Source organism: Crocuta crocuta, unplaced genomic scaffold (genome assembly GCF_008692635.1).
Source record: "Crocuta crocuta isolate KB4526 unplaced genomic scaffold, BGI_CrCroc_1.0 scaffold299, whole genome shotgun sequence".
NCBI lineage: Eukaryota > Metazoa > Chordata > Mammalia > Carnivora > Hyaenidae > Crocuta > Crocuta crocuta.
In genome coordinates this window covers 10,041,690-10,055,076 of record NW_027532747.1, presented here as the reverse complement: position 1 = coordinate 10,055,076, position 13,387 = coordinate 10,041,690, and the positions used below count along the sequence as shown (strand labels likewise).

The 13,387-nt window shown below is 40.1% G+C and overlaps 1 protein-coding gene across 3 annotated transcripts in view; it reads right to left on the bottom strand.

Moving 5' to 3' along the window:
• Window positions 1-13,381, bottom strand: part of TC2N (tandem C2 domains, nuclear) — a 42,024-nt gene extending 28,643 nt beyond the window's left edge. The window contains exons 1-2 of one of the 3 annotated variants that reach the window (XM_077780935.1): window positions 13,261-13,381; window positions 757-879 (exon numbers count right to left, since the gene is read on the bottom strand). In XM_077780935.1, the coding sequence (XP_077637061.1) occupies window positions 757-823 (67 nt within the window). In that variant the 5' untranslated portion in view covers window positions 824-879; window positions 13,261-13,381. Of the gene's footprint in view, window positions 1-756; window positions 880-8,467; window positions 8,539-11,797; window positions 13,235-13,260 lie in introns of those variants that run through there. The other 2 variants (XM_077780934.1, XM_077780936.1) reach the window with 2 other exon arrangements.
• Between the last annotated feature and the right edge of the window lie 6 nt (window positions 13,382-13,387).

Here is a 13,387-nt window from a genome sequence, read left to right as displayed (position 1 = left end):
GACACCCAGAGTTCATCTTTACGTATGAGCAGTATCGTCTGTTGACCGAATGGAAGTACAACTACTACTGTGTAGAAATTTATGAAATGTTTTAATGCAGAAAGAAGCCTTCCTAGTCAAAGATACTAGGGAGCTATGCTCCAGACGATGAAATACAAGAAAAAGCCAAAGGAAAATAAAGTTTCAGTCATAACTCTGAAGAAGCAAGGAGACCACTGAATAGAAAGGGAAATGTCCAGAAGTTCTTCATAAATATGGGGTCTTGATGAAATAATGAGTCTCTTCTCCATTAGTCATTCATTTGCGAAAGCCATTTTTAATACACTGTCACAAACTAGAAATTGTCTTTATTCAAATTAAAACATTTGCCAGAGTATACTGTCTCCAAACACACCCAAAACCTCTTCTCTCCCTGCCTTTGCCTGTGCAATTTCATCCACCTACTAATCCTCACATCCACTCTTCCCCTTCTCGTACTTTCTTCTTCCCACTCAGACTCCCATACCAAATGCCACCCTCACAGGGGTGATGTCCCAGGGTATCTGTTGGGTTGAATTTCTCTCTCTCTCTCTCTCTCTCTCTCTCTCTCTCCCTTCCCATTCCCCAGGGTACTTTATGATTTACCTGGTGTGCCTTATATTTATGTCTGCCTCCCCCATAAAGTCAGGAAATACTTCTCATTTATATTACCAAAATACCACAAATAGAAAAGATATTAAATAAATGTGTGTTGATGTAAAAAGAAGCCAAACTCACAATTGTGCTTTTCTGTCTCACCATAGAAACATCCCCTACAGCAGCTCTTTATAAATTCTGTTGCCATTACATACAATTTCCAACAGCCGGCAATTGATACAAACTTCCAATTTTAATATTAATCTGTTGGTAGAACAGAAAACAAGTTATGATCAGGCTTAATGCATTAGGTATCACTAAATAAATCATATTATCGATGTCTTTCTAAGATGTAATAAGGAATACAAAGCAAAAATGTTTTGAGGAAGATAGATTTTTTTAATCTTATATATAATTTCATATAGGCTAGGCTTCTTATAAGTTATCAATTAAAAGGACATGCTCAAAAATCGCTAAATGAACAATCTCAATGTTAAACTTGAAAAAAAAGAAAAATTCCACTCTCAGTCTTCTTTTTTGCCAGGTATACTCAAATCAACGCCCCAGCAAATTTTGCAAGAAAATATGGCACTCATAAAAATTGAGAAAAATTTCACTTCCTCCAAATCAATTCTTTTGGTAATCCAAAGGTCCTATAAATGGGGCTAATATACAACAATACTTTTAAGTTGGTTTAACATTAGAATTACACCAACAGAAAAATATATCTCAAACCCTGTATTACACACACACACACACACACACACAGATACTATCTAAATAAACCACATATAACATAAGATGGAAATAAAAGGAGTCTGTCTTACTTTTTTGAGATTTTATTTTTAAGTAATATCTACACCCGATGTGGGATTTCAATTTACAACCCCAAGATCAAGAGTCGCATGCTGTACCGACTGAGCCAGCCAGGCGCCCTGCGAGTCTGTTTTAAATTTACCAGAAACATAAAATTGCAGAAGGACTTTATGTCTAGTTGTCCACCTTGGGCTCACTGACTTTATTCCAAATGCACTTCCTTCATTTATGCCTACTTAAACTCTGTACATTTTTCATGGGAAATTCCAAATGTATACAAAGATGATAAAATGGTGTAAGCAAATCCCTATCACCCAGACTAAAGAGTTACCAGCTCATGGCAAATCTTCATTCATCTCTACCTTCCCACTTCTGTTTGTGGGATCTGTAAGTAACAAATCTTCTCACTTTATTTACTTCCTTTGTATGGGTGTACTGAAACTGTGTCTTCAAACAAAACAACCCCAGGCGTTTTCATTTCCCCAAAATGGGAGCTCAGATGATGAGGGAACTGCCTGCAGACCCCTGGGGGTGGCTTGTACCTCCCCGTGCAGCAGGCCATAATCCACATATTCTCAATGCAGTATGCTAGCTCCGGCTTCCCAATACAGACACCAGCAGAGTATCTGTTAAAAAGCTGGATGTTTGCCAATCCAGATAGGAAAGAAATGATACCTCACGTTGTTTTAATTTGAATCTTTTTTACATGAGGTTGGGCACCTTTTCATAGAAGGCTAATCTGTATTTGTTTCTATGAACTCAATGTTCATTATCTTTTTTGCCCATCTTTCTATAAAGCTATTGGTCCTTTGCTGCCTCAGTTTTAGAAGATTTTTATATAGTTGAGAGATTAATGCATTATCCATGACATAAGTGGCAAACTTTCTTCCAGTCTCATTGTCTTTTTATAGTATTTTCTGCTGAGACAGAGAGGGAGAGAATGTGTATGTATATATATAGATACATACACAAAAACATATATGAATGTGTGGATATACACATACATAGTTATAGTTACCTATGTTTTCCCTTTTTGCTTCTGGATTTGGAGTCACAGAAAACTTTTCCTCATATATATGTCATAAAAGACTTCACCCATGGTTTTTTCTAATACTTAATATGATGTCACTTTTTATATTAACACTGCTGTGTACAGTTTGAGAAGTAGATTCAATCCTGTCTTTCTCAATTGGCTATTATAGTATCATAAATACCATTTATTTAAAATTTTGTATTTTCTCCAATGATTTTAGAATGCTGCCTTTATTATACACTAAATTTCCATAGACAATTGAGATATTCTGTATTTTCTAGTCTCTTCAACTGTACTGTCTTTTCCTGTACCACATTTTAAAATGATAGGGCGCCTGGGTGGCTCAGTCAGTTAAGTGTCTGACTTCAGCTCAGGTCATGATCTCACAGTTTGTGGGTTCCAGCTCTGCCTCAGGCTCTGTGCTGATAGTTCAGAGCCTGGAGCCTACTTCTTAGTCTGTGTCTCCCTCTGTCTCTGCCCTTCCCCCCTTCTCTCTCTCTCTCTCAAAAATAAATATTAAAAAAAAAACAATAAATAAAATGATAATGGCCTATAATAATATGCTCTCATATGCAGCAGGGCTGGCCCCCCAACCTACTGCTCTTCAATTTCAAGGTTTTCTCAGCTTTCCTTGTTTTTCTATTCTTACTAATGAACTTTGTAATCTGTCCTTAGCCCCAAGAGGAAAAATATAATGGTCATTTTGTTGGGATTCTGTTACATTTATAAATGATTTTAGGAAAAATCCTGACATTCTTAAGATGCTGTATATGCCTACCCAGAACATTTGTTCCAGTCTGTGTTTGTATTTTGGGGAGTTTTTATAGTTTTTCTCATATAAATGCAGAACTCTTCTTGTTAAGTGTATGCCTTTAAAAATTTTTTTAAGGTTTATTCATTTTTCAGAGAGAGAGCATGCATGGGGGAGGGGCAAAGAGAGAGGGAGACACAGAATGTGAAGCAGGCTCCAGGCTCTGAGCTGTCAGCACAGAGCCCAACCCAGGGCTCAGACTCAAAAACCGTGAGATCATGACCTGAGCTGAAGTCAGACACTTAACCAACTGAGCCACTCAGGTGCCCCAAGTGTATGCCTTTAAAATGTTTTTGGCTATCAGCAAGGGCATCTTTTCTTCCATTATATCTTGTAACTGATTTTTTAAAAATTGATACATTTTCAAAATCCCTTTTTAGCTCTAGTTTAAAGGATGCATTCCTTGACCACTCAGACCATACTGATTTCTCTCATTTCTAAACATCCAATGAACTTTAAATATATATATACATATATTTTTTTCTTTACACTTATGGTGCTTGTTTTCTCTCCCCTTCTAAAATATAAACTTTTCAGAAACAATATTCTACTCACCCTGTGTGAGACTGGGAAGTCTCACACTAGTAGGAACTCAGCATATATATAGTTGATCAATAAGGGAACAAAGTATAACTACCTCAAATAGAAACTCCTAGCAAACTCATCAAACCACATTTCTGACCCCAGCCAGCCTGCAAATACTTTACATTAATCATGAAAGGAATGTGGGAGGACTGGTTAAAAACCATTGCTACTTCTGGGGAAAAGGTCCTCAAAGCTGACGGCCTTGAGTCATCCAAACTGGGGACTAAGGGGGAGGGATGCAGAAAAGGAAACAAGTCTATGTAAATAAGAATAAGGCAGATAGATGGGGCACCCGGGTGGCTCAGTCGGTTAAGCATCCGACTCTTGATTTCAGCTCAGGTCACAATCTCAGGATTCACGAGATCATGTTCCGCACTGGGCTCTGCACTGACAGCATGGAGCGTGCTTAGAAGTCTCTCTCCATCTCTCTCTGCTCCTCCCCAGCTCATGTTCTCATTCTCGTTCTCTCTCTCGCTCGCTCGCTCGCTCTCTCCCCAAAATAAATAAATAAAAATGTAGAAAAAGAAGGCAGACAGAGTTTGCATGACAGACTACTGGACAGCAGAGAGGTGCACACAGAGACAACCACAGACACAGGGCCCAGCCCAGCACTCAGCAGGGCACTGCTCAGAGCACGCGTGCAAGCAAACTGCGCAAGGCTGGGCAAAGACCACCAGAAAAGATTAGAAAAACCACACTGTCACTCGTCCAGGTCAGGAATCATGCCTGTCCCCACCAACCAAACTGGGCTAACCTCAACATTCACAGGATACTGGGCATTATACTCAGAAGGCTCTTGCCTCTGTGAGGCAATAAATAGTCCTAACTGAATGCTAGTCTGCTTGCCAACCAACAAATTTAAAAAGCAAGAGTCAAAAGGATCCAACCGTTTTCAAAAAAACTAGGTCCCAGGGCACCTGGGTGGCTCAGCTGGCTAAGCATCTGATGACTTCGGCTCAGGTCATGATCTCACGGTTCATGAATTTGAGCCCGCATTGGGCTCTCTGCTGTCTGCACAGAGCCTGCTTCAGATCTGTCCCCATCTCTCTCTGTCCTTCCCCCACTAGTTCTCTCTCTCTTTCAAAATAAATAAACAAACAAACAAACAAATATGTCCCAAAGCAAAAAATACTTCTATATACAGCACACAAGGTAAAATTCACAATATCTGGCATCCAATTAAAAAAATGACCAAACATTCAAAAAAAAAAAAAAAAAAAAAAACTGAGAAAAATCAACCAACTGGAACTATCCAGAAATACACAGACATTAAGGATATTAAAACATTTCTGATGGGGCACCTGGATGGATCAGTCGGCTGGGTGTCTGACTTCAGCTCAGGTCATGATCTCACAGTTCGTGGGTTTGAGCCCTGCATCGGGCTCTGTGCTGACAGCTCAGAGCCTGGAGCCTGCTTCTGATTCTGTGTCTCTCCCTCTCTGTCTGTTCCTCCCCCGTTTACGCTCTTTCTCTCAAAAATGAATAAATGTCAAAAAAAATTAAAAAAAAAACATTTCTGACACTATATGTTCAAAAGGTTAAGAAGTGACATGAAAGATACAAAAAAGATGCAACTTTTAAAGATGAAAATCATAATATCCAGTGTAGAAAATACACTGGAAGGGATTAATAGCAGATTAGATATTGCAAAAGATTAATGAACTTAAAGTACAGGTAAAGAAACCATCCAGGGGCACCTGGGTGGCTCAGTTGGTTAAGTGACCAACTTCAGCTCAGGTCATGGTCTCATGGTTCATGGGTTCGAGCCCCACTTCGGGCTCTGTGCTGACAACTCAGAAACTGGAGCCTGCTTCAGATTCTGTGTGTGTGTGTCTCTCTCTGTCCCTTCCTTCCTCATGCTCTCTCTCTCTCTCTCAAAAATAAACATTAAAAAATTTAAAAAAAAAAGAAACTATCCAAAATGAAATGAGAAAAAAGAACAAAGACAAAATAAAAAGAGCATCTGTTGACCCATGAGATTTCCAGCAGCCTAATACACATGTACTTGAGGTCCATGAAGGAGGTGGGGGGAGGCAGAAAAAATATTTGAAGAAATAATACCAAAAATTTTCAAATTTAATAACTACCAACCACAGATCTAAGAACCTCAGCAAACACTAAGCATGGGAACTAAGAAGAAAATTGTGCCACGACACATCACAACATCATGGCTCAAAGCCAGTGATAACAGGAAATCTCAAAAGCAGGTGGAAAAAAGGAAGAACCTGTCTTTTATTTCATTAAATATAGCCCATCATAGTTTTATTTGTTTGTTTTGGGAGAGAGGGGACACGCGGGAGAGAGGGGCAGAGAGCGACAGAGAATCCCAAGCAGTCTCCGTGCCACCAGCACAAAGCCTGACGGAAGGCTTGATCCCAGGACTGTGATATCATGACCTGACCCAAAAATCAAGAGATGCTTAACTGACTGAGCCACCCAGGTGCCCTGAGCCCATCCTAGTTATTTTAATAATCCATGACTAGTAATTTCGTAAGTTTACTTCTTATTATCTGTTGTTTCTGCTGATGCTTGTTCAGGCTGTCTAACTTCCTGTGGCACTTGCTTATGTTTGACAAATTGTTCAGTAACCTTGAAACTTTACTCAAAGAACTTTTTAAAGCCAAAGATAAAAATACACTCCTACAGAGAATATCTGAATTTACCATATAATTTTAAATTCTTACCTTGACATATAACCCAATTTAAAAATGGGCAAAGGATGTGAATAGACTCTCCAAAGAAGTAAGGTAGATAAATGGCCAAGAAACAATATGAAAAGATGCCTAGCATCAGCAGTCACAGGAAATGCAAATCAAAACCACAGTGAGATACCAATCCACATACATTGAGGATGGATATAATCAAAGAGACAGACAAAAACAAGTGTTGGCAAAGATCTAGAGAAACCGGCACCCTCATAGATTATTGGTGAGGATGAAAATGGTGCGGCTGCTTTGGGAAATGGTTCGGCAGTTCCTCAAAAACTTAACCATGGAATTACCATATGACCCAAGAATTCCACTCCTTAGGTAAATATACCAGTGAGAATGAAAAATATATTTCCATACAAAATTGTACACAAATGTTCATGGCAGTATTCATAATAGCCAAAAAGTGGATACAACCCAAATGTCTGCCAATGAACACCTAGAAAAACAAAACAAAACATGGTATGTCCACAACATGAAATCTTATTCAGCCATTAAAAGGAATGAAGTATAGATTCATGTCACCACATAAATAAGCCCTGAAAACATGCTAGGTGAAAAGGCAAGGCACAAAAGGCCACGTATTATAGAATTCCATTTATATGAAATGCCCAGAATAAGCAAGTCCACAGAAATAGAAAGTGCATTAGTGATTTCCAGGGAGTGAGGNCCCACGAACTGCGAGACCATGACCTAATCGAAAGTCGGACGCTTAACCGACTAAGCCACCCAGGCGCCCCTGGACTGTATACTTTAAAAGGGTGAATTTTAGGGTCTGTGAATTATACCTAAAGACAAATAAGATATTAAAAAAATTACACCTTGGAATATTTTTTTTGGACTACCAAGGTGATGTGAATCACCCGTCTAGCACCATCCATGGTTACAACTTCCCAAGGACGGGTTTTTTTCCCCCGTTTTACTTGCCATCAAGGCAACTTTCCTCGTGGATCCCTAAAAGAGGTAGAGTGAGTTTTACTCCTTGAGGCCACAGACCTTTGGGATTTCCAGAACTAGAGGCAGAAAATCTCCTGTTAGCTTACCTTGAATGAGTCCTAGGCTGACTTCTAACTACACCTCCTGTCCTGCAAACCCACCAAGTTTTTAATCAAATCTAATCAGGTTCCCCGGATTTAGCAAATGCACTCAGAGCAAATAAAAATTAAGGGCTCCTTTAGTCTTCACCTTTCAGTTTTTCTCTTCGATTTTAGCATATTAATTCCTAAGTACCTTTTAAAAGAATTTAAAGACAGCATTCTTAGCTATTTTCAGTGTGAAGGTTCTTCCACATATGTTAACTATATTTCCAAAATGAAAATTCTCTGTTTACTTTTCAAGTTAAAATGAACTCTAGTGAGTTAGGACAGGATCTGCAAAAACAAAGGACAGCCTGATAGAGTCTACGTTAAAGTACCTTCACTATTCTTTGTGACTTCAGCTGATTACAGTAGATATTTAAGATTAAAAATATATTCCAATGAAAAGTTTATTTTAGAAAAAAATTAATTTGAGAGGGAGTCTAGTTTTAAAAGAATTATAAGTAGGTGACTCCTTCTCTTGGTATCAAGGCTCTTTACACAATTAAAGTAAATAAGATTGCAGCAAGAATACACAAAGAAACCAAAGAAAGATTAGTCCCCAAATACATGCACACATATATGGAAACTTGGCATATGATGCTTATAGATCCCTAGGAGGAAAACCAGAATGTTCAATAAATGATGCTAGGAAAAACTGATTACCCGTCTGGAAAATAAATGAAATTGGACCCCCATTTCACCCCACACAAAAATCAATCACATATGGATTAAAGACATAAATACGAAAGGCAATACTATTTTAAAGCTTTCAGAACCTCAAGAAAGAGAACAATGTATTAAACAAGATGCCAAGGGGCACCTGGCTGACTCAGCTGGTTAAGCGTCCGACTCTTGATTTCTTGATATGCTCTCAAAGTTGTGAGACTGAGCCATGCTTGAGGCTCTGCACTGAATGTACAGCCTACTTGGGATTCTCTCTGGCGCGCACGCGCTGCCCCTCCCTCAGTCACATGCATACACTCTCTCAAAATAAACATTAAGAAAAAAGTAAAAAGCCAAAGCTTAAAAAAAAAAAAAAAAAGATGCTGAAAGCATTCGCCATAAAGGCAAAGTCTGACACACTCAACTACGCTAAACCAGAGAATGCATCTATCAAAAACCATATAAAGTAAAAGACAAGCCATTTACTGGGGGAAAGATATTTGCCACCTGCGTAACTGATATGACTCGGTGCCATAAATAAATAAACAACTTCCAGAAGTGGATTTTTTAAAGTCAAAAAGACAGGCAAAAGACATAAGGAGACATACAGAATTGTGGAAGGTCTGACATCATCAGTAATTACAGAAATGCAAATTAAACTTCTGAGTACTATTTCTCACCTACCAGCTGGGTGAAAAGAAACAATTCAGGTTAATTTCAAATGTTGTTGTACAGAGGTCTCAAATGTTGAGGAACGGAAAAAAGTGAACCTTTAACACACTGCCTGGGGAAGTATAAACTGGTATAACCACTTTGTAAAACAATTCAGAATGGGGAGCACCTGGGTGGCTCAGTCGGTTACACGTCGGACTCTTAGTTTCAGCTCAGGTCATGAACTCATCCATTGGTGAGCTAGATCCCCGAGTCAGTCAGTGCAGATAGACTACAGTGTCCGAGCAGAGCCTGCCTGGGATTCCCTGTCTCTCTCTCAAGAAAAAAAAAAATTTCAGTATGTCCTAGCAAAACTGAAGATCCCAACTCTACTCCCAGGCAAGGAGACATGCTTTAGAAAAGCCATAACATAACAGCTGTTGATGGCAAAGAGTGAAAATTAAATAAATAAAAAAAAAGAAGATGGAAAATGTGCCTAAACATCCATTAACAGGAAGATGGATGAACGGCAGTAAAGTCATATAATGGAATGACATAGAGCAATAAAGAGTGAACTACAACACAGCAACATCAATGAATCCCATAAACACAATGTTGTACCAAAAGAAAGTCATGGAATAGACAAAACTAAACAATCCACTATTTATGAATACATATCTACGTGGTAAAACTATACATTAAATCAAGCAGCATGGAAAGAGAGAGATACTGTCAGGGCTTTGAAAATATTTGTATTATTTCTAAAGCATGATAGGAGTACAGGGGCATTTATTTTATTTGTATTCTCTAAATCTATAGATGTGTCAAAAGTACTATTTTGTACATATGAAATAATTTCTCATTTAAAAATGAAGTAAATGCATGGTTATAGTAGAAAACATGAAAAATATAGAAAACTTAGGACAAAAATAAAAATTATCAATAATCCCATCACCCTGAGATAATTACAGTATTTAAAAGAAAAAATATATTTAGTGTCTTCTTCCACTATTTAAAAATAATTTTTTAATGTTTATTTATTATTGAGAGACAAAAAGAGACAGAGCATGAGCAGGGAAGGGGCAGAGAGAGAGGGAGACACAGAATCCGAAGCAGGCTCCAGGCTCTGAGCTGTCAGCACAGAGCCCAATGAGGGGCTTGAACTCACAAACCGCAACATCATGACCTGAGCTGAAGTCAGATGCTTAACCAACTGAGCCACCCAGGTGCCCCTCCACTATTTTTATTTACTTTTTTCTTTTACAGCTTTATTGAGGTACTTATAGTAAATTAGACATATTTAAAATGTATAATTACATGAGTCAAACATATGTATACATTGGTGAAAGTGTCCTCACAATCAAGAAAACGACGGGGCTCCTGGATGGCTCAGTCAGTTAAGGGTCCAATTCTTGATTTTGGCTCAGGTCATGGTCTCATCATTCATGACATGGAGCGCAGTGTGGGGCTCCGCTCTGACAGCTCAGAGCCTGCTTGGGAGTCTCTCTTTCTCTCTGCCCCTCCCCCACCCCACCCTCATTCTCTCTCTCAACATAAACCAACAAACAAAATGAATACACTCACCATCCCCAAATCACACCCCTGTCCAAACCACCTCTCCTTCCTTTCCTCTGCACTCATCCTCTGTTTTCTGTTACTTTAGGCTAGTCTGCATTGTCCAGAATTTTGTCAGGGTTGAACATACTTTATGCATATGTCACACTTTCATTGAAACTTTCAGAAGTTTTCCAACATGATTTAGCAATTTACACTCTTCCACCAGGCGCTCTATACCCTTAGCAACATTTGATTAGTGGCCTTTTCCATTTTAGCTATTATTTTTCATATTCCCCAGGTAAATACACATAAAATGACTCGTCTGAATGGCAACAAAAAAATTAAACTTCAGTGGTGACTAAAGTGACACTTATTATAAAGAAATCTTCACGTAACAGCATTTTTTAACTGAAGCAAAGCCCTTAGTGTATGCCTCATGAATTCTGGTGTGTTTTTTTTTTAAAAGTCTGATTTCCACAAAAGAGATTTAGAAGAATCACTGAAATATATAAGAAGGAATCACATGACTTAAAATGTAAGCTGGGCTTTTTAGGGGCGCCTGGGTGGCTCAGTCCATTGAGTGTCCGACTTCGGGTCAGGTAATGATCTCGCAGTTCGTGGGTTTGAGCCCCACGTCCGGCTCTGTGCTGCCAGCTCAGAGCCTGGAGCCTGCTTCAGATTCTGTGTCTCCCTCTCTCTGACCCTCCCCTGCTCATGCTGTGTGTGGCTCTCTCTCTCTCTCAAAAACAAAAACATTAAAAATAAAATGTAAGCTGGGAATCACAGTACTGGAGCTCGGGTGAAATACCCTCCAACAGTTTGTGAAAGTGTGACTTTAACACTGATAACATCTGAACCCAAGAGACCAAAATACCACTAAGATAGTGATCATAATTTGAACGAGGGAAGATGAAAATCTTTCTTACAATAGTTCTATTCAGTCTGCTCAGCTACTTGCTCTCAGCTCCGCTACTTAACCATGAATGAGGAACAATGCTGTGAGGTGCACTTTACCGTGAAGGCATTTGATTGTCCTTATATTCTTTCTAAAAGGACTATAAACTCCCCTCTACCGCCCTGAACTTCTCCTTCTAATCCTTGTCTCTCAAAATAAGGACGCTACACTCCGTATCTTTATTTCTTCATTCTCTATTTACTCCTCAGATTCATTCGTATTTGGCTTCCATCCTTATCATTTTACTCACATTATGTCTGCTGAGGTCAATGACCTTCTTCTATCCTAACTACCAAAGCCAAGAGACATTTAATCAGCGCCTACCTTCCAGATCCTTCTGACTCATCTGACTGAGATAGATTTCTCTCCTGATTAAAAGTCTTTCCTCTCCCGGCTTCTATGCACCACGATCTGCTAGATTTTCCTCCTTCCTTCCAGAATTCTCCTCCTCACTCTCCATGGCTGTCTCCATACGCTTCAGTGTTGGTGTTTTCCATCTTCTGTCTTCTTTTCCTGCTGTTCTTACTGGAATGATTTCTTCCACTCTCACAGGACTAATGACACAAATCTACGATGCTTCCAACATTTACAACTCTTATCCTGACTTCAGAAAATCCCAATACTACACAGGTCTACCAGATGGCCTCTGAGAAACACTGCTTCTCTCTCAACCTGAATTAACCTCTCAGTTTGTTAGCTTTATGCATGAACACACTTACAATTCAGGTGGAGCCAATAACACACAAGAGATACTTTTGAAATATTTTTCTTGAGTTTAAAGAAACACAAATTTTTATGAAGACTTTCCTCCAGTTATGAAGGTAACTCATAGTAACAAAAACTACAAAACACGAGAGATAAGAAAGGCAAATCTCCTCCAGTCGCAGCCCTCAAAGGCAAGCAGTATTAACATTCCCTTCCAGAAGAAGCAGCTTTTAACCACAATGAAGTTACATGTCAAAATATCAAATTGGTAAATACAGCGTGTTGCTGGTAACTCAGTCTTTTCCAGGCTACTTTTTACAGTGTTAATCAGAGAAGAACAAAACTCTACTACATGCCTACCTGGAGAGAGAACCTGAATAATATGCTAATAACCAAAGCAGTCCTTTCCCATGCTGTACTTTTAAGTATTCTAAAGGAATCAGTGTTTTTGGCTTGGCATCTATCTTGCCTATACCTACACCTCTGTGTGCAACATACCCCACAAATCAGCCATCCTATTTCCCTTTATTTTTTTCCCCTTTATTTAAAGGAAACCACAGCGAAGAAGAATAAGGGGGAAAAAAATGGAAGAGACAGAAGCCAAATCTAAAATCAAGCTGGGCGTATAATTCGCGTTTTGCAAAAACCATAGGGAAGTGACATTTTAATACCCCTTTTCGGCTTCTACAAGTTTCAGAAACGTCACAGATTAAAGACACTTAGCTAGTCTGTTGATATCGGACTCTCCGGGCAAAGGAAGTTCGCTTCCCTCTTCGCCCAGAGCCCACCTGCGCCGGGCAGAGAGCGGGGTACGGGCTGGGGTCTCCCCTCCCTCGAGTCCGGGGGTCCCACTCAGCGGCCCCGGGCAGGGCGGGGGCCGGCCTCGGCCGCACCCCCACTCTCAGTCACTGCGCCCCCTCCCCGCCCAGGCCACAGTGAGCTCGGCTGTCGGGGGACCCCAGACCTCCCCGAGGGCTCCGGGGAGCAGGTGTCGCCGAGGAGACTCGGGAACAGCCTCCCCCCACCCCAGCCCCCAAGCAAGACAACATTTCTAAAGAGTGAAAGGAGACGAAAAACCGTACAGAACAGTAAGCCCCGGGAGGCTGGGGCAGGGGCCGCTCTCACACCGCGCCCCCCGCGCTCCTCGGGCTCCACCTGGGGGCCCCCCGACGGCGGTTGCTCGAGGCCAGCGCCCGGGAGCAGCCCCCC